At 41.9% G+C, this 24,130-nt stretch overlaps 1 protein-coding gene across 1 annotated transcript; it reads left to right on the forward strand.

The window, feature by feature from the left end:
• Positions 1-723: 723 nt before the first annotated feature.
• On the forward strand, positions 724-24,125 carry LOC148327249 (zinc finger protein 385A-like). The gene is made up of 8 exons (XM_088308089.1): positions 724-1,098; positions 12,562-12,710; positions 13,915-14,025; positions 20,079-20,253; positions 20,581-20,898; positions 21,149-21,336; positions 21,433-21,519; positions 22,351-24,125. Exons 1-8 carry the CDS (start codon positions 1,089-1,091, stop codon positions 22,588-22,590), a joined length of 1,278 nt encoding a protein of 425 aa, XP_088164215.1. The 5' UTR covers positions 724-1,088; the 3' UTR covers positions 22,591-24,125.
• Positions 24,126-24,130: the final 5 nt, after the last annotated feature.

Consider the following 24,130-nt stretch of genomic DNA (forward strand, 5'->3'; position numbering starts at 1 on the left):
TTTCGTGACATCCATTAAAGTCATGCTCTGACTGCCCCCTGCTCCTCCCCCACCCTCAGACAGCACACATTAGCACCTGGCCCATCGGTTCCAACAATACACCTACCTGCATTATTAAGCCCGGGCAAACTAATGAGGAAACCTTATCTCACATGCGCACACGCACAGACACACCACGAGAAGTCCGTCAGATGAAACATTGAGTGAAGAGGTCATGTGGGATGCACATTGGCCTGGTCTTCTTTTTGTGGTAAACGCTTGCTTTTTTTTTGGGGGGGGGGGGCTCCCATCAGCAGTGTCAAAACGCCTGTCAGCACTCTTTCATCCCCAGTCAGTGTGCATTAAACTCAATCTCTCATCCACTCCCTCAAACGTTCTACCCATTCACTCAGGCTGCCAGTCTCTTGTCACACCTTCGCCTTTTGCTCTCCGCCAGCTATTTTCTATGCATTCCACCTCACAGGCGGAATGGGAGCAAATGCAAACGTCAGAATATGGTCATGGTGGGGTGCGAAAACAGCAGGCTGGTAAAAAGAAAGGAGAGCAACGCAACCCCTTCCTCCTGATTCAAAGACCCCAAGAAAATACACCGCATGGACTGCTCTCATTGGCTGAGGCCGCAGCCAATCGCAGCTTGGGATTGCAAGGTGCCTTTAGGTTATACCCAAACCCCAAATATGTGAGAGAGCGAGAGAGAGAGAGAGAGAGAGAGAGAGAGAGAGGGAGTAGCGCAGAGGTTCCTCTCGTGAAGCTTCTCTGTTGTTCCTGCTGCTGAACTGAAAGTCTTCCAGTGAATACGTTAGCGGCTGGCATGCAGTAGAATTTGAGCGCATGTTGCAGCAGAACCGGCGTGCTTCTCCTCCAGCTACGACGTGAAATCAAGATCACAGGCACAAAAATAAAAAAGAAAATAGCAGCAGCAGAGGAGCGACGACAGCGGGATGCAAAGTAAAGCTTGTGATGTCGGAGGCTTCTTACGCATTGATGCTGAGTTTTGAGAGAGGCGCGCTCGAGCTTTAGCACACTTCAGAGGAGACGAGAAGGACGACGTTGTGGACGAGAAGAAGTTCACTGTGGAAGGATTCAGCATGATCTTAGGTGAGTCTTTTTGTTGTTGTTTTTCCACAAACTTTTTTTTTTTTGTGAACACAACTTTGATGCAGGAAGTCACTCAACCACAGACAGGGAAACAAAGGAATGGGGCATTTTAAAATTGAGTTGTCATGAGTTCAATTATTACATTTAATTTGACAGCTGAAATGATCATTCATCTCAGTTTGGTGCGTTCCATAATCCGACTCATACACATTTAGAGCCCATTTACTCGTATATTCATCACTATAAGGCCTCCCTAGATAAAAACATTTATTTATTTATTCATTTATTTGTGTGGGGGTTGTGTTCAATCACCTTAGTGTTCAATTGTTTCCATAGTTCTGATGTTTAGAAATGCTCATTTGTGTCTGATTTGCTCTTAATATGCAAGGACAGAATAATGTCAACTTGTTCCCTTTTTTTGTTTTTAAATCAAATTGAGGAAGGAGGTTAAATTGAAAAGAATAACAGATTTTATGATATTTATGTAAACATTATTCAAACCTGGAATAAGCCTGAAATTCCTAAATAATATTCCATCTGCCCATCCATTATCCAAACTGCTTATCCTGATAATAAAATAAAAAATTTTAGCACCACAGTATATTTAGCAGGTCTTTTTTTTTTTTTTTTTTGACAGAGCCCGCCATCTTGCAGCGCCATCTTTCTACAGTAGCCCCGAATGCACAAAAACAGACGTTGTTTGTTATCAGTCCAACAGAGCTTTTGTCAACATTTGAAACATGGCGTCTTATGACGTTGACGTGCTCAGTTAGTCGCGTTGCCGATGTGCTCATGCAATGCCAATGTTGCATGATGACGAGGCTTGAAGGTCATCTTCATTTCCTTTCCTCACTCCAAAAGGGAGGGGTGAGGGAGCAACATACCGTTTCAGCACAAGGCAACCTCAAATGTACTTGAATGAAAAATTATTTATTTTTTTTTACTCTTTTGTCATTGTCCATGTAATTATGAATGTTGTGTTTTTACGAAGCGAAACACGACCTGACGCGGATCTAAATACCAAAACTCGCATCTCAAATAGTTTTATATTGACCAGATTCATTCAGATACGCATTTTCAGAGTGGACACATTTTCGTCATTTATTTTTTTCCCATCTTTTGACGATTCATAAACTATTAATTGTATAAATTGCTATCACAGTCTTGTCTGTGTAGATTATGTGACTGAATATTTTATTAGAATCTATTTTAGCTTTCACGCTCAAACCCCCTGAGCTAGAACAAGCATAATCAGATTTTAACAGGCACGTTCTAAGTCTCTAAACACGCTCACGTGTCACAATCACGTCAATGTCTTTTCTCTGCCCAGCCACCACTTGATCACTGGAGAGCAAAGACTCGCACATTCTAAACATGTACTAAATATGACTCATCACCCTCGGTGCTTTGCAGCCTTCAGTGACTCTTATGTGTGTGTGTTTTTTTTTAACAATGAATATTTCACATCCAGAGGTTTGAGCTCTTTACTTATTTAAAATAAAGGGCCGAGGATTTTTATTATTTTTTTTTACACTCACGCAGCCCTTCCTCACTACGACAACAGTGTATACGCGTTTTTGTGCGTGGTGCATATGTCCTGCCTCTTATCAATCCCCCCCCTCAAAGAATCACATGGGTGTGTTGCCTTTAATAAACAACATGACCTTTAAATCAGGGCAACTCATCGAAGGATGACCAATATTGACATTTGAAATGGATGCTTGACAAACTGACACGCATTTCCGCTCTCAGACCGACTGTGTCTAGCATCATGAGCCCCTAGCCTAACTTGATTGAATCGGAAATATAAGCTTCAGCTAAACAGCAAATTTCTTAAAAAAACATTAAAACTTTGTGATATTAGATTTTTTTAGTTTTAAACTTTCCAAATGTCACCAGATTACAACCTCCACTAGCTCGTAGCAACAAATTTAACTCACGTCACAACAAGCAACAGTTTCCTAGATTTCTTAAAAAAAATAAATAAATAGTAGTTTACGGTCAAACTAAATATAAAACAAATATGATTGCACATTGTGGATTTAAATTAATTTAGTCTTAAATATCGCCGCTAGTTTAATGCTAACATAAAATAATAAAACACCTTTGACGGGCTTACAAATAACATCGATCGCCGCTGAGTTATAACCCTTTAAGCAACAGATATTTGAACAAAATACGTGAAGCAACACATAGAGACAGTTAATACAATACCCAGATGCATATTTTGTTTATCCATTGCAAAATATATCAAAAATAAAAAACATCAATAATAATATTAATTCATGATTATTGAGTCAGTGGTGAAACTCTTCTTGTGTATCTCTGTCTGTATTTTATTGCCCCCTAGTGGCCGAGGTATACACATCAGATACAGCACAAGGCCTGGAAATTCACTAATATGACTGGACTGTTGAAATGTTAAATAAAACATTGCATGTACGGTTATTAACGGTATAAGTATAGCGGAATTGTATTCTAAAATTGTTTTCATAATCTATTTCTTGAACCAGTGAAAATATCTGCTAAGACAAAGACAAAGGCTGTTGCTGAGCTAAATGTCTGTTGACCAACTATATAATGAGAAGGGCTTGGACACAAAGGCAGAAATGTTTAGATCTGTCATTTACTGGTTTCAAGGTTGCCAAATAAGGCCTGAGGGCTCCGAGCCTGGCGCCGACCCGTCATTATCTTTGTGTGTTGCTTCAAGACCACGCTATTGCATCGAACCACACCAGCTCTCAAAATAGATCCTGTAATTATTGCTTCCCTAGAAAATGACATACTACTTCTATATTGTCTGTCACCTGAACATCCATCGTTTGTCTCCTCCCCTTGAAAAAAAGACGGTGTAGGATGCACCTGCTTGCACCTTTTGTTATCAGCGTATGTTGACTTGCGTATGTTTTTCCTCGGGTCCTTTGCATGCTCGGGTTGCACCGCGCTGGGTCGGTGCGAGCCCTATTAGTCAAGGTTCAGCAGGTGTGTAAATGCTCAAATAAAAGGATAATAATAACGTGGAGTGGCGAGGCTGCAGTTCGTGTTGACACAGTGGATTTCTTAATGACCTTCACTTCCCTCGTGTGGTTTCATGCCGTATGTTCCTCGGTTGGCCTCAAATGGCGCAAAACCGTGACCTCAGTATAATGAAAATAGAGTCTGCAACCAGGTGTGGGATGTTCCACCATCTCTCGAAAGGACTGAAGCTAGACTGGAATTTAGAGAGCTATTAAGAAGCTTCCTTGAATTGAGTTGTGATGTGATTTTATCTTCTCTGATCATATTCTATTCATGCGGTTGGTGGGAATTCCGAATGATCTGTCTTACTGTCTGTAATGAGCAGTTATAAGCAAAAGGATGTGAATGACGGTATTTAAATGTCTATTTGCATATGTTGGAGATTCAGAGAAGGGTGAACCACTGTTTATTCCACAAGCTGGTCTTTTTTCTCATTTGTTTGAAAACATATGATGTGCTGTCGTCAGTGCAGTTTTCCCCCTCCTATTTGTGGAAGGACTTGGTCCACACGCCCTGAGAATAGCAAAAAACCCTGAGTACTCGATACTTTGACGTATCTATGGGATATATGCAATAAATTTGGTCGACAGTATAGATTTAGAATCAACTGACCAATCCCAATACCGACTGTTGATGATGTAATTGTACTTGCTTGACCAGAGCGCTCCAATCTCGTGGTACACTGAGTACAATGACAATAAAGGGCATTTTGATTCTGATTCTGATTCTGGAGGCGCTGCAGCCTGCCACGACATATTTTTTAACCCGCTCCGGCCCGGTTAGAAAAAAACTGTAGGTCCACATCAAACAGTCGCCCATCCTCCCTGTTTTCCCAGCTGCTCAGGAACTATTGGGGGAATACTACGAGCTGCGGTGGGCTATATCTGGCACGGCTAAGTACGGTCTTTCCACGGCCATGAGCCACTCTTCTCAGGCTAAAATCTCTGCATAGCGGCGAATATGTTACATTTCTGAAAAATATTAGGACGAGGGATAGCTATGCAAACTTTTTGATTGGTGGGCCACAATGGGTTCTAAAATTTGACAGAGGAAACAGATGGATGGGGTGTTGTGGTCACCTCACCTCATCAGAGAAAAAAAAAATAATAATAATTTTAAATGAAAATGAACAAAGGGATTACAACAAAATATCAGTTTGACACACCAGAATATTTAGAAAATAAAACATGAACAAGGTTTATTCATAAAACATTTTTCAAGTTTGGTGGGCCGGATTAAAACGTTTAACGGGCCGCATGGGGCCCCCGGGCCGTAGTTTGCCCACGCTTGGTCTAGAGAGTAAATAATATAATGGCCCCACAGTCACGGAAAACCCGAAATCTTATTCCATTAGTCAGCCCCGACAAGGATCCCATAATGTCAAAAAGTTATTAGTTTATTTAATATTTATCACATCAGCGATGGTATTTGTGTCCATTCACACTATTTCCAACCATGGAGTGTTTTACGTTTTGAGATCTGCACTGTAAATTCCCATTCGGAAATTCTTCCATTATAATTGTTGTTTATCACCATTATTGTGAAGTGATTACATTTATAATGCGATACGAATTTCAGCCTTGCCTTAAATGATGCTCTTCCTTAAAAAAAAATTCCTAGAATGCATGTCAGCAAAGGGGCTTTGGCCAGATTACTCAAAAAAAAAGGGGGAAAAAGACAGCCAATAGGTCATTTTATTACCCAAATAAACCATGACAGGTTCCAAGAAAAATCTCAAGATGCCTAAGGTCTTAAATAAATTTACTTATATTTTCTCGTAGTTTCACACAACCTCCATAATGGCAGCTTTGTGTGACTTCTAAAGGCATTTTTTAATGCATCGTGCTAAACTACTGCGTTGTGCCGTTTGACACTACACCAAGTATTGAATATTCTGCTTTACGGCTAAAATGAGACAAGTCATATCCATCCTGTGTGTCGAGATGCAAAAAAATCCCGAAATTTCTCATGCGCATGTGACATTTTCCATGTGACAGCCAAAAGTTAAGCCTCGGAGGCGGCTATCGCTGTGCGGAGGCTGCCTCGTAATAACTGCTCACCAATGTGTGTCACATTCCCGCAAGTGATGTGACTCCTGTACATTAACCTGCAGGTTACACAGCTCTTTCCATCCTCCGTTCACCTTGGACTCACCTTAAAGCATGCGGCGCACCCCATCCCCCTCCCCAACCTCAGATCCCTTCCTTCGCTCCCCCCCTTCTTATTCCAGTCCTTTTCTTTTCTTTTCTTTTTTTCTCCTCGCGCTCGATCGACTCCATCCCCCTCAGCTGCGATTATTCCTCCACAAGCTCATCTAGCTAATCAGAAGATGTTTGCCTCTATTGTCATCCGACAAATGTTGACACGGCAGACTTTTGTGTGCAATTTCCATGTTAGTCTGTGAAAATGTTGGACTCCAGCAATTTGACGGAGCGCTTACGTAATCATCTTAATTCGTGTGAGTGGTGAGAATAATTGCAAAACAAAACAAAAAAAAAAATAAAAACGTGGTTGTTTATTGCAAAAACCGTATCGGAGAACTAAACTGCAGGCAGACGAGCTGACGCGCACACATTCAGTCTTTCAGTGAAAGGAGTGGTGCGGCAGGCAGCATTTAAAGCCGAGCCACCGGGGTGCACCACATCTATCATTAAAACAAAGCGCACGCCTAAATCAACTAGCTCTGTCCAGATCTCACACACGCTGACGCGACATTCATCAGGACCGAGAGCAGAAGTTACGCTGCGGTGGTCTGTGTGCTTTGTCGCTCGTCCCATGCTTGGGTTGAAATAACTGCGTATGACTTTGGCGGGGGTAAGCTGAGCTGCAGTAAATTGGATTTCATGCTTAGTCCTTCACGGTAGCAGCAAAGTCACCCTGCAGTCGCAAGAAAGTTTGCAGTGTTTCTTCCCGAGGTTACGCGCCAAAGATGGACAACATTAAGAGCGCTATAACACTGGAGCCCTTTGAATTATTTTACAGAGAAATTATGATCAAATCAAATCCCTGCCGGCAGGAGAGCTAAATGACGCTCGTAAATGATCGTCTGCACTTTACGGTGTCATTTACCACCGAATCAACTTGAGGATGTGTGACGCCGCCACATAAACTGTGGGAGGAAAATAAACACAAGCAGAGTGGGTCAAGACAGACCTGCAGGCACCACATTGGAGGCTCTGTACACCAGCGTTGTCAGGGGAGGCGGTGGCAGGCTTGGAGAGGTATCTGCGCACAGCAGCCCATTTAGATGCAGATGTGAGGCGCCTGGCATTTTGTGCCGAGCCGGGGGGGAAAAAAAAGATGGCTGCATTTCTTTTCTTTTTTTGGGAAATTTATTTTGGCAGCCAGACTTCTCTGCCCACCTTCTCTACAGTCCCTCCCACTCCCTGTCTTGGTCCCACTGTGGCGCACAGCGATGCAGTCAGGCAGGGAACACTGAAAGGCTGCACCGTCGTCACTGACATTGACATTACCTCTGTGATCATTAAAGCTAAATTGTTCTAATGAATTGGCAATTTGAGAGGCCTTTGGCACAGCACGTTGGCGTGCACGCGCAGCACGCCAATGCGTTGTGGTGATAAAGTGCTTGCCTGTGGTTGTCATTTTTTTCCCCTCCCCTTTTAGTCCCCCGCCTTCCGTCTGCATCTCTTCATTTCAGGCTGGCGCTGACAAATCTACACCAAAATTCAATAAGCTATTACATGGGCATTGATTTTTTTTCACAGCCAAACATTTGCATAAGAAAACAAAAAGGCAGTTGTGATGAGCGGCTGGGGGGAGGAGAGCTCTTCGCTCTTTCTGAGTGAAGGGCCAATAGATGGCGAGGTCTGGATTTATAGACTTTGACAGCACTTTAACACTTTAACTCTCCTCTGAATGTGTCCAATCAATGCCAGTCGTCCTATTGAAGAGGCGCCGCATTCACTTATCTGATGTCATTGTAAATCGCTCAGGAAGCGCGTATAGGTCGTGGAACACAAGTTGCTTAAAGATAGCACAGAGTGTGACTCTAAAACAAAAAAAAAAAGGCAGCGTGATAACTTTAAACGTGTGACTCTATTGTGGCATGCCGCAACGTTAATGAAGGAACAGCAGAAATGATTTGACTTTTAAACTGTAATGTGGCGTAAAATGAGGAGAGCGAGCACGCTTCGCTAGGCAAGGAGGAAACATTACACCTCCCGCCTGAATCCATACCGCTTGAGATGTCGTCCTTCCTTTATTTGCATTGTTAACCAAGCATTTATTTACATCACAGAAGGTTTCCAGATTTTTTTTTCAATCTAAGAACTAGACGCAGGCAAGCACAATATTAACGTTACCTTGAATCTTTGGCCTGGTTGCTCATTATTGCTTTGGCTCTCTTTTTGGGAACATTTATTATCATTTGTATGTACTATAGGTTATTGCAAAATGACATTGTTGTTATTATCACGTTATTACTAATATTATAAGATCATCACAGTGCCTGAACACAGACAACAACACAAATGACAAGTCGATACTGATATCAACCAAACATTATTAATTGACGATGACCTCTTCCGATATGCTGCACAGGGCTGATGCACATTTGGATACTTCTGGTGTCTCTGTTGGGTTGATCTTTTTTGACTTTATGAGTACATTTAATTCTATTCCTCTTGGGCTGCGGCTGCGTGAGAAGATGACTAGAATGGGGGTGGATCCATCCTTGGTCCAGTGGTGCTTGGACCTCCCTTGGATCTCTTCAGCAGACCACAGTTTGTGCGTCTGCAGAGCTGCTCTTCAAATTTCATCTTGAGCAGAATGGGAGTACCACAGGGAACAGTGCTGGCACCATTTCCGTTTTGCCATCTACTATCAGCGGCTTTCTTCTGAAATTTTCTATCTATCTATCTAGTTTAGCACGATGCATTAAAAAATGCCTTTAGAAGTCACACAAAGCTGCCATTATGGAGGTTGTGTGAAACTATGAGAAAATATAAGTAAATTTATTTAAGACCTTAGGCATCTTGAGATTTTTCTTGGAACCTGTCATGGTTTATTTGGGTAATAAAATGACCTATTGGCTGTCTTTTCCCCCCTTTTTTTGGGGTAATCTGGCCAAAGCCCCTTTGCTGACATGCATTCTAGGAATTTTTTTTGAAGGAAGAGCATCATTTAAGGCAAGGCTGAAATTCGTATCGCATTATAAATGTAATCACTTCACAATAATGGTGATAAACAACAATTATAATGGAAGAATTTCTGAATGGGAATTTACAGTGCAGATCTCAAAACGTAAAACACTCCATGGTTGAAAATAGTGTGAATGGACACAAATACCATCGCTGATGTGATAAATATTAAATAAACTAATAACTTTTTGACATTATGGGATCCTTGTCGGGGCTGACTAATGGAATAAGATTTCGGGTTTTCCGTGAATGTGGGGCCATTATATTATTTACTCTCTAGACCAAGCGTGGGCAAACTACGGCCCGGGGGCCCCATGCGGCCCGTTAAACGGTTTAATCCGGCCCGCCGAACTTGAAAAAAAAAAAAAAAGAATTAACCTTGTTAATGTTTTATTTTCTAAATAATGTGGTTTTTCAAAGACATATATATTGTTGTAATGCTTTTGTTGACTTTTATTTCAAATTATATGTATTTTTTCTCTCCAATGAGGTGAGGTTACCAAAACACTCCATCCATCTGCTCCTGGTTCGGCACCTCTGTCAAATTTTAGAACCCATTGTGGCCCACCAATCACCCCTGATCTAGTCAATACAAAGGATGTATCAAAAAAAATCTCCCAATCAAAAATGAGGGCTATTATGTCATCCAATGAGGTACTAGGGAATGTTATAGAAGTGTTATCATATGTCTGAACTATTTCATTTATTGAAATCAACAAGAGGCAGGGTACACCGCGTTCTGGTTGCAGGCCAATCGCAGGAAAACAACCATTCACATTCACACCTACAGTAAGGATAAACCTCAGAACTGTGAGACTGATAATTAATTGTCCACCCTAACACTGGTACCAAATTTTAAATTAATTTACAGCTCTTTCTACAACCTCTAGGCAGGTAAACAATTAGAAAAAAACAGGTGTGGCAACATTTGCCCAAAGAGGGTAATTGGACATTTTGACTTCCAGTGCCATCCTATCAGCAATATTTAAACCTTTAAAGGCAACATTTTAAATACCATTTGCAAAATATAATGCATAGTATGATGCAATACAAATGAAACACACAGGGCTCAATTTTCATGACTGACGCGAATCCGACATGGCGTGTCTTTTAAATCTCTATGGAGGCGTGTTAGACTGGAAATTGGTGCAACAGGCCTTGCACCTGCTCAGAAATCAGGATATGACACTAGAATCTTGTTATTTGGAATGTGAGTTCACACAACTTTGGAAACATTTTTTTTTTCTTTTTGTCGAGGAATGAGTCAACTGAACAGACCTATCGTCTTGTATGACGGTGGATCAAGAATTTGAATTGGAATTGAGTTTGAAATAGAAACAGATCAACAATTACTGCATGTCCGCGTGTCAGGATTTAGAGTGTCAATATGACACGAACTTTGAAAGTTAACGAGCACATCAGAAGGAATTTAAACCCATCTCCGACAGCCACAGTGTTGTAAGCATTCAAACAATCTGAGGAGGAATAAAAGACATTTCCCCATCGTCCGTTTCTGCTTCTGACAGTGCATTCTTCGCATAGCCTTCCCCACCAGTGAGAGGAACATATCTGGAGTCACCAAAATAGCAATTCTTCCGTTTTCCCCGAACCAATTTCGCTTTGCATAATGTAACAGCAGTAAGTACGCAGTCATCACTAAAGCAGCAGCAATAAAAGATGTTGATTGCGTCTGATCTCAGGAGAAAAAAAAAAGGCATATAAAAATTGTCTCTTGTGCGGTCTGATTGAACCACGAGCATGTCCCAGGTTTCCTCACCAAACGCCTTGAAAGTGGGAAGAACATGCAAAATAGCGCCAGAGAAAACAAGGTTGGACTGCTGCGGAAGTGAGAAAGCGTGGATGCTGGAGAGCAGAATAAGAGACCATGAAATGAGGACAGAACACAACGTCTGGTGTCAGAGAGAAGCAGCAGAGAAACGGAGAGGAGGCAGATATCTGCAGCACCCCGGTTGTGAGGCTTAAGAAGCTTAGCCCCCCCTCCCCGCCCATCACACAAGAGTCCTTAAGTACAGGCATCCACTGTGCCTGAGCTGCAAGTGAGAGGAAAGTGAGCAAGAGATGCCGTGGGAGGAGAGGTGCATGCAATGAGTGGATCAGAATTCAAATGAATATACATTAAGCGAGCAAAATAATATGCATCTCAATTACGGCTGAGCAGTTATTCGAATTTGGATCAATATCGCAATGTGGTCGAATGCAATTTTCAAATCACAAAGAATAAAATAACTGTTTCATTTTGGTGGGTTGGCGGGATTTATTTTTTATATATACAGTAAATTATTATTATTATTATTATTATTATTATTATTACTATTATTATCATTATTATTATTATTAGAATTTTTATTATTATTATTATTATTATTATTATTATTATTACATTTTATTTTGGGGGGATTTACTCCTCTATTTGGCTGTTAAGATTTGCAGGCCCCACAATTGCATATAATTGTTTCATGAAACATGAAAGTAAAAAAGTCAAAAAGCCCCAGATTTGTTTGCATTGCTGTTTGATAGAATTTGGTGAAGTTGTCGTAGCGAACACTTCAAAGATTGAAAAATCAAAGCGTCCAGTAAATTAACATTAATTGAAGTAGATAAACTGAAGTTCTTATTAAGTGAAGCTTCATTTGAGTTTTATTTTAGCCAACCTATAAAACCAAAACACTTGTGTAATAAATCTGGCAGTTTATTGTCATACAGATTAGGTTATTGCTTGTGCTTGTTTAAAAAAAAAACAATAAAAACATTGCGTTTAAATTTGCAATTGCAACATTGAGCGGGGACAAAATTGCAAGTAGATTATTTTTTTCAAAATCGTTCGGCCCTACTCTCAAATGGTATATAAGAAGTTGGGATTTTTCCCGAAATGTTCATTTTAGCAAGACATTTAGCCCCATATTCATTTTCTGGAAAGTCCTCTCAAGTTTAATGCTATTGTTCAGATGAAAATCCTCAAGCGCTTTTCTGAAATTTAAGATGACCCCCATTGTCTCTGGGAGTCCCTTTTCAGTTAAAGGTGTTATTACTATGTCATAAATGTCAATGCAAAAGTTTTACTGCCAACGTCAACGGAACCACTTTGGACTTAAACAGAATCCTGGTATAAGTCAGAGGAAAATTTGTATTGATTTTAAAGGATATGTAAGATAAGATTGATCCAAGCTCATGCAAGTCGCTGGGGTCAAAGGTTATTCTGGTAGCAAGTAAGGATCATCTATAAGATCACGTCTTTATTTTCATCTCAAATTCCCTTTGTGTACAGGAAGTTTAAACCGAGCGGGGCCGGTCCCTGCCTTCCTCAGGAGCCCACCCGTCCTCCCGCCATCCCCGCTGGACATGAAGACCTTCCTCCAATTCCCCCTGGAGCCGCCACACCCTGCAACTCTGGGTCTCTTCCCCAACTTTAATACGGTAAGTGGTGCAAGTCATGTCACCAAGCACGGACGCTAACGCGCTTGAACAAAATCGGTGATGATCACAAGCGTAGGTCGCTGTTTGCTATAGTGCAGATGATTTATCGACAAAGTGGCAGCTATCTAAATGTTTATTCATTAAAAAAAAAAAATCCTTGCTGAGTGTTCTCCAGCACTAAAATGACTTACCGCTAATCAATTGTATAAGACGCCCGCGCTGAGTTCCCCGCAGTCAGCATTTCCTGGTTCACGTTTCCAGATTGGGTTTCATGTGAAGGTCAGCTTGGCCACACACACGCACGCACACCCCCGCACACGCACACACACACACACACACACACACACCCCCACCCCCCGCACACCCACACACACGACATCATCTCGTCATTTACATGAGGATGGACAGCAAGAAGACAGGACCAAAAAAAAAAAAAGGCCAAAAATAAACAGAAAATGCGAATATGCCAACAATGCAGACCATTACATTTTTCCTCGGGTGTCTGCAGCTGTGGAGCGTAAACAGTCTTTCATTTTGGCTGCATGCGTCCAGAGTGGAGGCAGCAGATGATAGGCTGAGTAAAACCACAGAGAACTTTTTGGTGGCTGCTGAGGGCAACACCCGCACAGTCTGTGCGTTTCTGAAAACAAACAGGAAGCATCAGCGACTTCACATGTAATAAAGAGGCCTGCAGCCGAGCTCAAACATTGATAAGCTTGGCTGATTTTTGCTAATGACCTTTTTTTTGTTTTTTTGTGGAATTCAGCTTGATGGATTGGTTTGACCCTCAGAGTCAACAGGACTGCACAATAATTCAGACAAAATTGCATCGTCAACAGTGTGTCACCCACGAATAAAACGGTGGTCCTTCCTCTAACGAGTATACAGTCTTGATGTTAGAGTTTCTTGACCAAAACATACATACAGTCTTTTTTTGGGGATGGCGGGAGTCTGTAATTAAACCCTTCAAGTCCCCCGATGTGAATGAAAGCATTTGAACCGCACCCAGGAAGTGAGGCCCAGGCAACAACAGCTTCTGAGAAAGCGCCCGCCCCCCTTCTGTCCACATCAATCACCTCTCCCCAAATTCACGCTTCTTGTTTACATCTCTCCTTTTAGCAGCTCCTCCTTGGGTCACCTGCACCCCTGATCTCATCCCGTGTTGTTGAATTTGTCATGCGACCTTTGTGCTTACCCTTCGCAGATGGACCCCGTCCAGAAAGCCGTAATGACGCACACCTTCGGGCATCCCATGGTGAAGACAAAGCGACCCATAATCTCCTGCAATGTCTGTCAAATTCGCTTCAACTCGCAGGTAAGAAATTTCACATGCTTTATGTGAAAATGATTTGATATATTCTCACCCCTTTACAATTTTTTTTTAATCCCTCTAAATTCTTGAAAAACTTGGGGTATACAACCAGTAAGTGTTTTCCATGGAGACAAGGGCTGGCTCCAACCAAAACCCGCAAAAAATAAAAAAAATAAAAAATAAAAAATATTATATATATATATATATATATATATATATATATATATATATCCATTCCTTTATTTAAAAAAATAAAACATGACATTATGTCAAATGAACTGTGCTGAAAAATTAAATAATGAATAAATAAATAAATAAATAAATAAATAAATATTATATTAAATAATATTATAAATATTAAATAAAATAATTAATTATGATTCAGCTACTACTTTGGTCCATAAAACAAAAATAAAAAAAATTGGACAAATATTGATTATTGTTATTCAAATCATTTTTATTATTATTCAACACAAAGATTAATCAATCTGTTATCATTGTGAACTACAGAAATCTGAAAATATTTACTGTTGAGGCGGTGCCATTTCGAGGAGTTGGACAAAACAAAAAGGTATCGAAATGATTCATTCATTACCAAAAATAATTATTGTTTAACTTGATAATCGATTAATTGCACGTCTAGAATATTTGGAGCGGCTGTTGCAATTGGGGGTGCGTGCATTTTTGATTGGCTGTTCCAGAGATTTCAATTTTAATTCGAAGCAACACCGATGGTCGTGCAGCGGTCTTAAATTGAACTTGTAGGAAATAGTCGTGTAGTCCAGTGTGCAAACATACCTGTTTAATATTCTCGAGGTTCAATTGTTTCTATGCAAATGAACTAGGCTGAATGATGTCTAGGTTGATTTGCTTAGTCATCATAGCTCCGAATTAGGTAGCAAGTGTCAGGGAACAGGAGACTTATTAGATTTACGCTGATGAGAATTTAATGGAACGGGGGTGTGAGACAGGACACAAGGCCAAGAAGTAAATTGTGTCTTGAAAGTTACATTAAAGCTGATTAGGCATTTTTGGACAGACGCTGCACTGCCGGCTTGAAGCAATGGATCTAAAGCAGGTGTGGGCAACCTACGGCCCGGGGGCCACATGCGGCCCATTAAACGTTTTAATCCGGCCCGCCGAACTTGAAAAAAAAATTAATGAATGGACCTTGTTTTATTTACTAAATACTGTGGTTTTTCAAAGACATGTTTTGTTGTAATGCTTTTGTTCACTTTCATTTAAAATTAAATGTAATTTTCTTTCACCCATGAGGTGAGGTTACCAAAACGCTCCATCCATCTGCTCCTGGTCCGGCCCCTATGCCAAATTTTACAACCCATTGTGGCCTGCCAATCAAAAAGTTTGCCCACCCCTGATCTAAAGGCAAAGAAAAAAAAGTCTAGAGGAAAGGAATTTTATGTTCCCACCAAGAGGACAACAGTGCAACTTGGACTCTTCACTGTTGATACAAGAAAAAATGATTGTCACATTCAAATTGAAAGAAAGACACACATTTTTGGATGTTGCTCATTGTTGTCCTTTATCATTTGAGTTGGTTTGAATTAAAATCTTATCACACCACCCTGTTATTGAAAAACAAGTCAAATTAGATACGCTGCCCCAATTTGCATCATAGTGAGCGAAAGTGCACTGGATTGCTTGATGGAGAAGAGGTTGAAATGTGAACATCCAAGAAGACGATTTATGTGGCGGCTGATTGACATTTACAGTGAGCGAGCCCTTGTACGTCTGTCTCTGGGCAAACCACTTTAAGACATAAACCTTGTAAGATAAATGTTTGGTTTTTTTTCAAACTGTGTGCATTTAGGTAATGGCTGGTTTGAAGGTATTAGTGTCGTTCCAGGGATTGTCATAAAACTGTGGCTGTGTGTGGGCGAATAATTCTGGCAAATAGACGAAAACGGTCAGAAGTAATTTATTTATTTATTTATTTTTTTAGTCCCAGTCCAAACCCAGTTACTTGCATGATACATTCATCCTCTGACAGTAAACACTCTTCTGGCATGACAAAAATATGATTAAAATTACAGACATGTTTTCACAGACCCGTTTCAACTTTTTGATGAGGAGCCTCAAAATAAGGGACGTACATCATGTCCGCACGCAAAGAACATGGCCGACCAAAATCAGCCTGCAAATTTCTCAAGTGCTAACTGAAACCTGTCACTGGAACCACAAACCAAAGCAGAAATAGGATTCCAACATAAAATACAAGCAAGCCAGAAATCTAAATACGTTGTGACGATGAGGTGCTAAATACTTGTCCTCTAAATGCAGCAGCGTAAAACGGACACAAGCAGAGGAGTCATCTGAAACTTGTGTAACACTGCCCTGTTCTCCATGAGGGGCCACTTAATTATATCCCTCGCTGCTGCTTTCACATGAAGTGCAGGAGATGTGAGCGATTTGTTCACAAGAGTATGACTTCATTTACATCCTATAAACAAGAAGAGTTCTATTTTTGTTCCAAGTCCAAGTCCAAGTCGCCATTGAGTATGGGTGTTTTGCGCCGTTGTGGGTGTGAACACAGCAGATTTGATTTGCCACCAATCAAACAAATGCTCTCATGGCCTTTATAATCAGCAAGCGATCTGATATGCTTCACAGAAAGTTTGTTGATAAGAAACTGCCAGCACACTTTTACTGCCGAATAATATTGAAGATGTTAAACAGAGAGGGAGTGATGTTTGAAAAGTACTGTGTAATAAAAATGATGTGTTTCTACAATGATGCACGGGGTTTGATGCACGTCGTTGTCATCTTTGTGAATGAAAGATAACGACAACTACCACACAAGTCCGCAGAGCGCAGAATGTGTCTGCCTGCACCCCGATCAAGTGAACCAAAATCACTTCACACGACCTGCACTAATAGTGAGACACGTTCCGTCAGGCATAAAGCTTTGTGTCATTTCAATCACCAAATTGTCAGATGCGCCGGGGACATGGCAAAGGAAACGCCAGAATTCGGATCTGGTCTGATATATTCGTAAACAGGCAAAACGAGGCACATGATGCTCCAATTTTTCCACTCTAGCTCAACATCGGCGTCTACGACTATAGAGCCCTGAATTTAATTTACAAAACATTCTCACATGCACCTCAGTCACTGCCATCCCTGGTAGAATCAATGTACTTTTTGACGTCTATATCCGTCAATGGGAGTGAATGAGTGAAGCTGCCGTCATGCCGTTGTCCGATCCCCACCGCCTGTTTGTTTTCCGCCAGTGGACACCTCGCACCTCTGCTCTGCGTAACTTCCCAGAGTAACCGGAGAGGACGGGAAATTGGTGAATACACGTTAATAATGAAGGAATAATCTGCTTGGAGTAGAGTTTCCGCAGTGGACAAAGAGTGACGGGTTTTTCAAGTGTTCCCGCAGCTGCTTCAGCATTTTAGTCACAAAGCTTACGTGCACATTTTTCTCGTTTACACATGAGGGAAGCCGTTGTTAAACAGAAGTCAAAGTAGAAGTGACTAAGTGATCGATGTGACCGCTCCGAATAAAGTGCCTCTCCCGGCTCCCCTCTTGCGCTACATGTTGTAATTATAACATTGCCAATTCATCTCAAGCCACAGAGGACATATTAGCCTGCCAGTGTTGAGCACAGTCCTGCTGCAAGGCTGACGTCACGCCATGCTGCATTAGCCGTCGTCACCACTGCAGAACGACAGCGGGCACACGCCGCGCACCGTTCCATCCCTAGAATTCCATTCTGCCTTTACCCTTTCCTTCTCGCCCCTTTTTTCTGCTCTTGTTTATAGTGTTTCTCTTTCATCCTCCGTTGGGTTTACTGTCATCATCTGTCGTCTCCTCGCCAGCTTCTTCCATCCCCCCCCCCACTGCCCCCCCCCCCCCTCACACATGCCTGTCGCTGCTGCCTGTACCCTGATTTGTCTGAGACCAGCTCGCTCCATTTTCTGTGCCTTTGTCACATTATAGATAAAACATCAAAGCATATCCCGCTTAGAGAGAAAAGGATTTCAGGGACATTCACTTGCTCCCGTTTTCCTCCCCTTTCAAATCCCATCCATTCCTCCGCAATCATCCAAAATCCTCTCCCATATAGGGTCCTCGTTCGTTTTTCTCAGCTTACTCTTCTGCACTTCATTCATATTTGATCATTATTCACTTTGCCCCTTCACCTCGATGATCTGACGACCGAATCTGTTTTCTGTCTTCACGGCTAGCGAGCGCATCCTCACGCTAATATCCGAAGGCTCTCCGGATCCCATGTTTGATTAACGACAGATCTTTCAGTGATTTCTGAGGACATGTAGGTACTTGAAGGTGACAAAGAGTGGAAGTATTGAAACTCCAGCAGGAAAACAACAACGTGCTGAAAAAAAAATGAAAGGACATGTGCTGTTCTAGTTTATCATGTTCCCCCTTGTCTAATTGAAGACTTTGGGAAGCAGCAGCCACTGGATTGTGTTACACGAGCAGCGAGCTTCGGATGCCATTCTGTCATCACCAATCAGGATGAGCGCTATAAGTGTAACTATCATCACCAGCTAATACGCGAGGCTTTCCGAGGCATCTTGAATACGACCTCGTGGTCCACCAAGAGCCAGTTGTGCATCCTTTAAGAACCTTATGGGCTTCCTCTAACTTGTTTTTGACGTAATATTGATTTGTCTTATTTACGTTTATTCATCTTTTTCATTTTTATTTTACTAAGCTGATAATGCTCAACATTATTTCTCCTCTTCCTCAACTTCATGATAAATAACAGTATAAACTCATACTGAACTTTATTGAATTGTCAAGAGATTTTTTGCTCATTTCCCCAAAACGGGTTTGATAGATTATGAAGTTGTATCTCGTAATAAGTTTGCATATTGCATTCGTGCAACACATTTTCTGAGACACTTACATTTGAGTGCTAGCCGATATCAAGTGCTGATAATGCCATTACATTTTTCAATTGTAATGGCAACGTGTTTAAACACAAACGTTTCTTGAACAGTCTACCACCTATTTTATTATGTGGCCTGCCAGACAAGGCATTTCTGTCACGTGGCATCTCAGTTTGAACACTAGGGGCGACTGTGTTCAAGTGAATAGATCGTATAAGATACAAAAAGAAATGAGCCAAAGAATAACGTGGCGTCTGGTGGATATACACAATCTCATGTGAGATCTGGAATGGAATCTACAGAGTAACAAATTAACTTAAGACCCGAGCCGGGAACCCTAACTGTGTTTTATAAAACTACCTGTGAAGCCTATCTGTGCTTTGAAATCCTAACTGAGAATGCTAACTGTGCTTTAAAACCCTAGCTTGCAACCTTGTGTTTTAAAACCCTACTTGTGAGCCTAAATGTGTTTTAAAACCATGACTGGGAACTCTAACTGTGTTTTAAAACCCAAGCTGTGAATCCTAATGTGCTTTGAAAGTTTCAACGCGTCCAAGAGCAATAAAATACAATGACCACTAGAGGGAGACATAACGGGCAACCTTACAGGTTGCCAAAATGGTGCCTTGATTTCTTAGATGAGAAAAGAAAAAAAAATGGGAAGTGGGAGGGAAAAAAAACAGGCCCAAAATATGCTCCTATAAAAGAGGATTACAGCTTGAATTTTGGGGGGAAAATGTGTATCAATTACACAATGAAATCAGTAATAAGCTTACTAGGAATACTTCACCTTCTAAAATCATCTTTTTCACACTCACTAAAAGAGATAATAGTTCATCCTTACATATGAATTCTTATTTCAGATTTAAACCAGAACATGTTGAAACAACATTGGCGACACAGTGAAAGTTTGTCCATGAATTCTTTTGTTTGACACGCCATGTCATAGTATCTTTATGTAAGATTTAACTAATGCCCCCTTGAAAAAAAAAATAAAAAAAGACAAGCTCTTCAGGTGATTTAACATGACCGCCTTTTATGTGACAGACACACAGCCCCCGCTTGCTCTCTGACTCACTTGGACGTCAGCAAGCAGATTAAGAGTGAAGATGATGGAAGTGTGACGAACCTCCTCACAAATCTTCACATCCATCAAATTGTGTTTTCTTCCAGAGTCAGGCAGAGGCTCACTATAAGGGCAACCGACACGCTCGCAGAGTGAAGGGCATTGAGACGTCCAAGACATCTCGTCATCAGGATGGCGACAAGCAGCACCCTCCGCCCACCACTTCGCCCTCACCGTCAGGCCCCTCGCCATCCAACCCGGATCCGGACCCGAATAAACAGGGTGAGCGTCACCTGTGACGTGTGATGAGCCGTACACATGCAGACACAAAATGTGGCATGAAAGGACATTGATTTTCAACACATCTGCTGTGGCACTTTCACTCATAGTTCACAGAATCCTACTTGTGTATGCGGAGGAGCATTTTATTCTCACATGTTATCCTCCTCGTATTATTTAAATGACAGGAGACGGTACAGAGTTTCAAATCTTTCTAACACAAATATGGACTGACCTTTAGCAAAGCACTGTCTCGTTATTTTCACACTTTTATATAAAGTTCCTGCGTGGGGCTGCTTACTAACCGGAAAATGTATGTGCTGTTTATAGACGACACGCAATCCTGCCCCAACGCTGAGTCACCTTTGACCCCGAGCCACCTCTCAACACTCACAGCGAGCTCAGCGGAAGCGGAGTGTCCCTCCTCGGAGTCGACGGGTGAACCTTTGCCATCTTCCCCCTCACCGGCCGCCGTCGACAGCACGCCACCTGCAGACTCAGCAGGGGCGGTCCTTCCTGACAACCCGTCTCCAGCTCCCAGCCCTCCCTCTGGAGAGTCGGAGGAAGAGAAAGCTAAGAAGCTTCTCTACTGCTCCTCGTGCAAAGTTGCAGTTAATTCCCTCTCACAGCTGGAAGCTCATAACAAAGGTAAGTCGGACGTATGCACAGCTGCGCCAACACGGAAAATGAGAAATATGCAATGTTGGCTGCTATGAATGTCAAGTTTGTGTGTAGGGGGGGGGGCACTACTGCCACATGATGGTATAAAAGAAACATTACAATTCTAATTTTATTTGATTCATCCATCCAGACATCCATTATCCGACCCGCTTCAAAAAAATCATAAAATGTGAATATGACCTGTATTCCATTCCAGTGCACTTTTTAATCACCGTAGGTACAAAACACAAAACAATTCTGGAGGCACGAAGTGGACTGGGGCCCATTAAAGCCTACCCACGTCTCGTTCTGAAAAGCAGCCCCGAGCAAGGCGGGGAGCTCTCGACTGACCCCAACACTCAGGAACAAACCTTCCACTGTGAGATCTGCAATGTCAGAGTCAACTCTGAGCTGCAGCTTAAACAGGTGAAATATTTATTTATAAAAAAAAAAAGGAAAAATACAAACGCAAAGAAAAGTAATTCATTTCTATGATCTGGCCTGCTTCATTTCACAATGCAGCATATTTCCAGCCGGAGACATCGAGATGGCGTCGCAGGGAAACCAAATCCTCTACTTAGTCGTCACAAGAAGCGAGCGGACTTCATGGTATGCCGTTCACCTTTCCTTCCCCATATTGAAAATAGACTTGAATGCAGGCAGTCTTTAATGTTTTTTTTTGTTTGTCTTTTTTAATTCATCAATCACTGGCTTAGACTAGGAGTTCGCATCTTGATCTTATGAAGCTATTTTAGATCAGAGGTGCTGACTCATTTTCGCTATCCGAGCTAACCCAGTCCAAGTGATCTACCTACTTTACACATTTGGAAATAGAATTAGAATTCTTTCTAGGTGCTGTATATATAGAAGTTCCTTGCATAACTGCATGAAATCATATTGCACAATACAACTAGTGCACATTTTTTTGCTCCTTACTTTTATGATGACTCGCGCCGAATGAAATGAGTCAAGGATAGAGTCCGGACAGGAGCTGTTGATAGCGAGCCTCCCAATGAACATTAGGCACGTTGGACGGGAAAATGGACAAAATTTTTGCTCGCGCTGCGGATGCCGGTTGAGGAGGTGGGCGGCTCCTCCGTCCCGTGGGTCATTCTCCCGCTTCCCCCTGGCCCGTCTGCTGGCCCCGCCCCCGTTTTAGACTCTTTGGATTCACTGTTTAGAGACACCCTTTTTTTTGTTTCTGCCCTGCAGTCCATAAAGACATGGATATCCCTGACCTCAACCCAAACGAACACCTTTGGGATGAACTAAAATAGAACGGAGACAAATTCACACTGACACACTCAATCATTTTGTCGAAAGTCTTCCCACAAGATATTTTCACATCCACTAGGAGTAGTGCCCGCTGTCCCAATACTTTTGTGTGCTTTATTCACCATCTCCACAAGTCACGCGACATTTTCCTTGTCTCCCACCTAGGAATTTCCAAAAACTCTAGGGGCGGGACTTTTACCAAATCCTCTGGCTGTCGCGGCAGCCATGGCCGCCGCGGCAACCTCAAATCAGCTGGCACTCCGACCTCACGGCCCGCCGACGCACCCCCACCCTCACCCTCACCCCCATCACCACCTGCTACAGGGGGCGCCGCTCAGCCTGCTGAGGCCCGCCCCGGGGCCCATCCGCACGGCGCACGGGCCAATTCTCTTCACGCCGTACTGATAGCGTGAGCACAAGGAGGAGTCAGGCAGAAGCACACTGTGAAGCCGAGAGCCGAACCCGGGCGGTGTTTCATTCGAGTCAAACTCGTGACTGACGCCAAATGGTGCGTCGTGTAGTTGCAGACCGCCGCTGCTGTTATGCTAACAGAAAGAACCGGAAGTATCTGACAACTCAAAGGCATTTTAAAAAGACAGCTTACATTTTCATCTTTCCCACTTGCCCGGCATCGATAAAATATCAAATAAGACACTGCAATGATGAAGTAGTGGACTATTCCCCGGATTCACAGAGTTTTACCGCTTTATTCCAAACCCTACCTCTTCAACAATTCAAATCTTGTCAACATCCGACGCATCAATTTCATAAAAAAAAAAAAAAATTAAAAAAAGAAAAAAGAAGAGGAAGCGCGGTGGGTTCTATATTGTGGTCTCCTCTGATGTTAGCTGTTAGCAAACACTGTGTAATGGCTCCCCCACTTTTTTGTGGTCAATTTGTGTTGCTGCTGGAGTCTCCTGCAACATTTCTCTGTACTGTATGTCTAGATCTTCCCAGCTGGCTTAGGGGGTCTGTACGTACCGCGGTGGGACACAAACGGGAGGGGGGGAAAAGAGGAACACAATATATGTCTTAAAGAAGATAGTCAATGAAGCACCTTAACCATGTCAGCGGGATGGCAAAGTTGTAGTTGTGGTGAAGATGTACTATGCAGCTATCAGTGTTTATATTTGTGGTCTGATTAGATGTTGGCAGAAAATAAAAGTGAAAAAATGAAAAGAACATCAGGGAATACGAGGCAAGTAATCTTTAGGTTTAGGTCTACGTGTTAATTGTCAGATAAAACTCCCGATTTGATTCCCCAGAGTTTCCCTGGTCATGTGCTAAAAAGTGTGACTCACTGGGGTAAACGTCTGCATGTAAGTCATTTGAAATGCATTTCGATGCTTTAATTTACGTTTCACTGCACAAAACGGGAAAGTTTCAGTATCTCAGAGAAAGACTTTCAACACTGTGAGCACAGCAGGACAATGAGTGAGAAATAGAGTAGCAGCTATTTGCAATATGGGCTCACATGCAGCTCACAAAGACACGTAGATACAACACAATAATAAGCGTGTAATAACAATAATATGTTTTAATAAGATAAAAACACAGCAACATTATGTTATAAATTACATACCTGACAAACACACACACACACACACACACAGGCAAGAGTAACAACAAGGTTCTTTTCGATAGTTTTGCAGGTGTGTGGTAGGATAAAGCAGTGGTTTGTTTGCTCTGCTTCGTGACCTAACATGACTTTGAAGAATCCTGATGAAAACGGTCACGGCAGCATGCCACAATTTAGCGGGAAACGTCAGCAAACAGAAACTAGCAATACTTCCTGCTCTATTTTTTATGTGAAATGCAAGAAACGCAATAAAAAAAAAAAGTGTCAAAAGATATATTCATTGTTTTTAGAAGTGATGTGTAGAAACATTACTGTAAATGTAGATTATTTGAAAAAAAAGATGACAAATGGCAAATGTGGGGGGGG

Source organism: Idiotropiscis lumnitzeri, chromosome 11 (assembly GCF_059441095.1).
Source record: "Idiotropiscis lumnitzeri isolate Australia: NSW breed Sydney's pygmy pipehorse chromosome 11, RoL_Ilum_1.0, whole genome shotgun sequence".
In the NCBI taxonomy this organism is placed as follows: Eukaryota; Metazoa; Chordata; class Actinopteri; order Syngnathiformes; family Syngnathidae; genus Idiotropiscis; species Idiotropiscis lumnitzeri.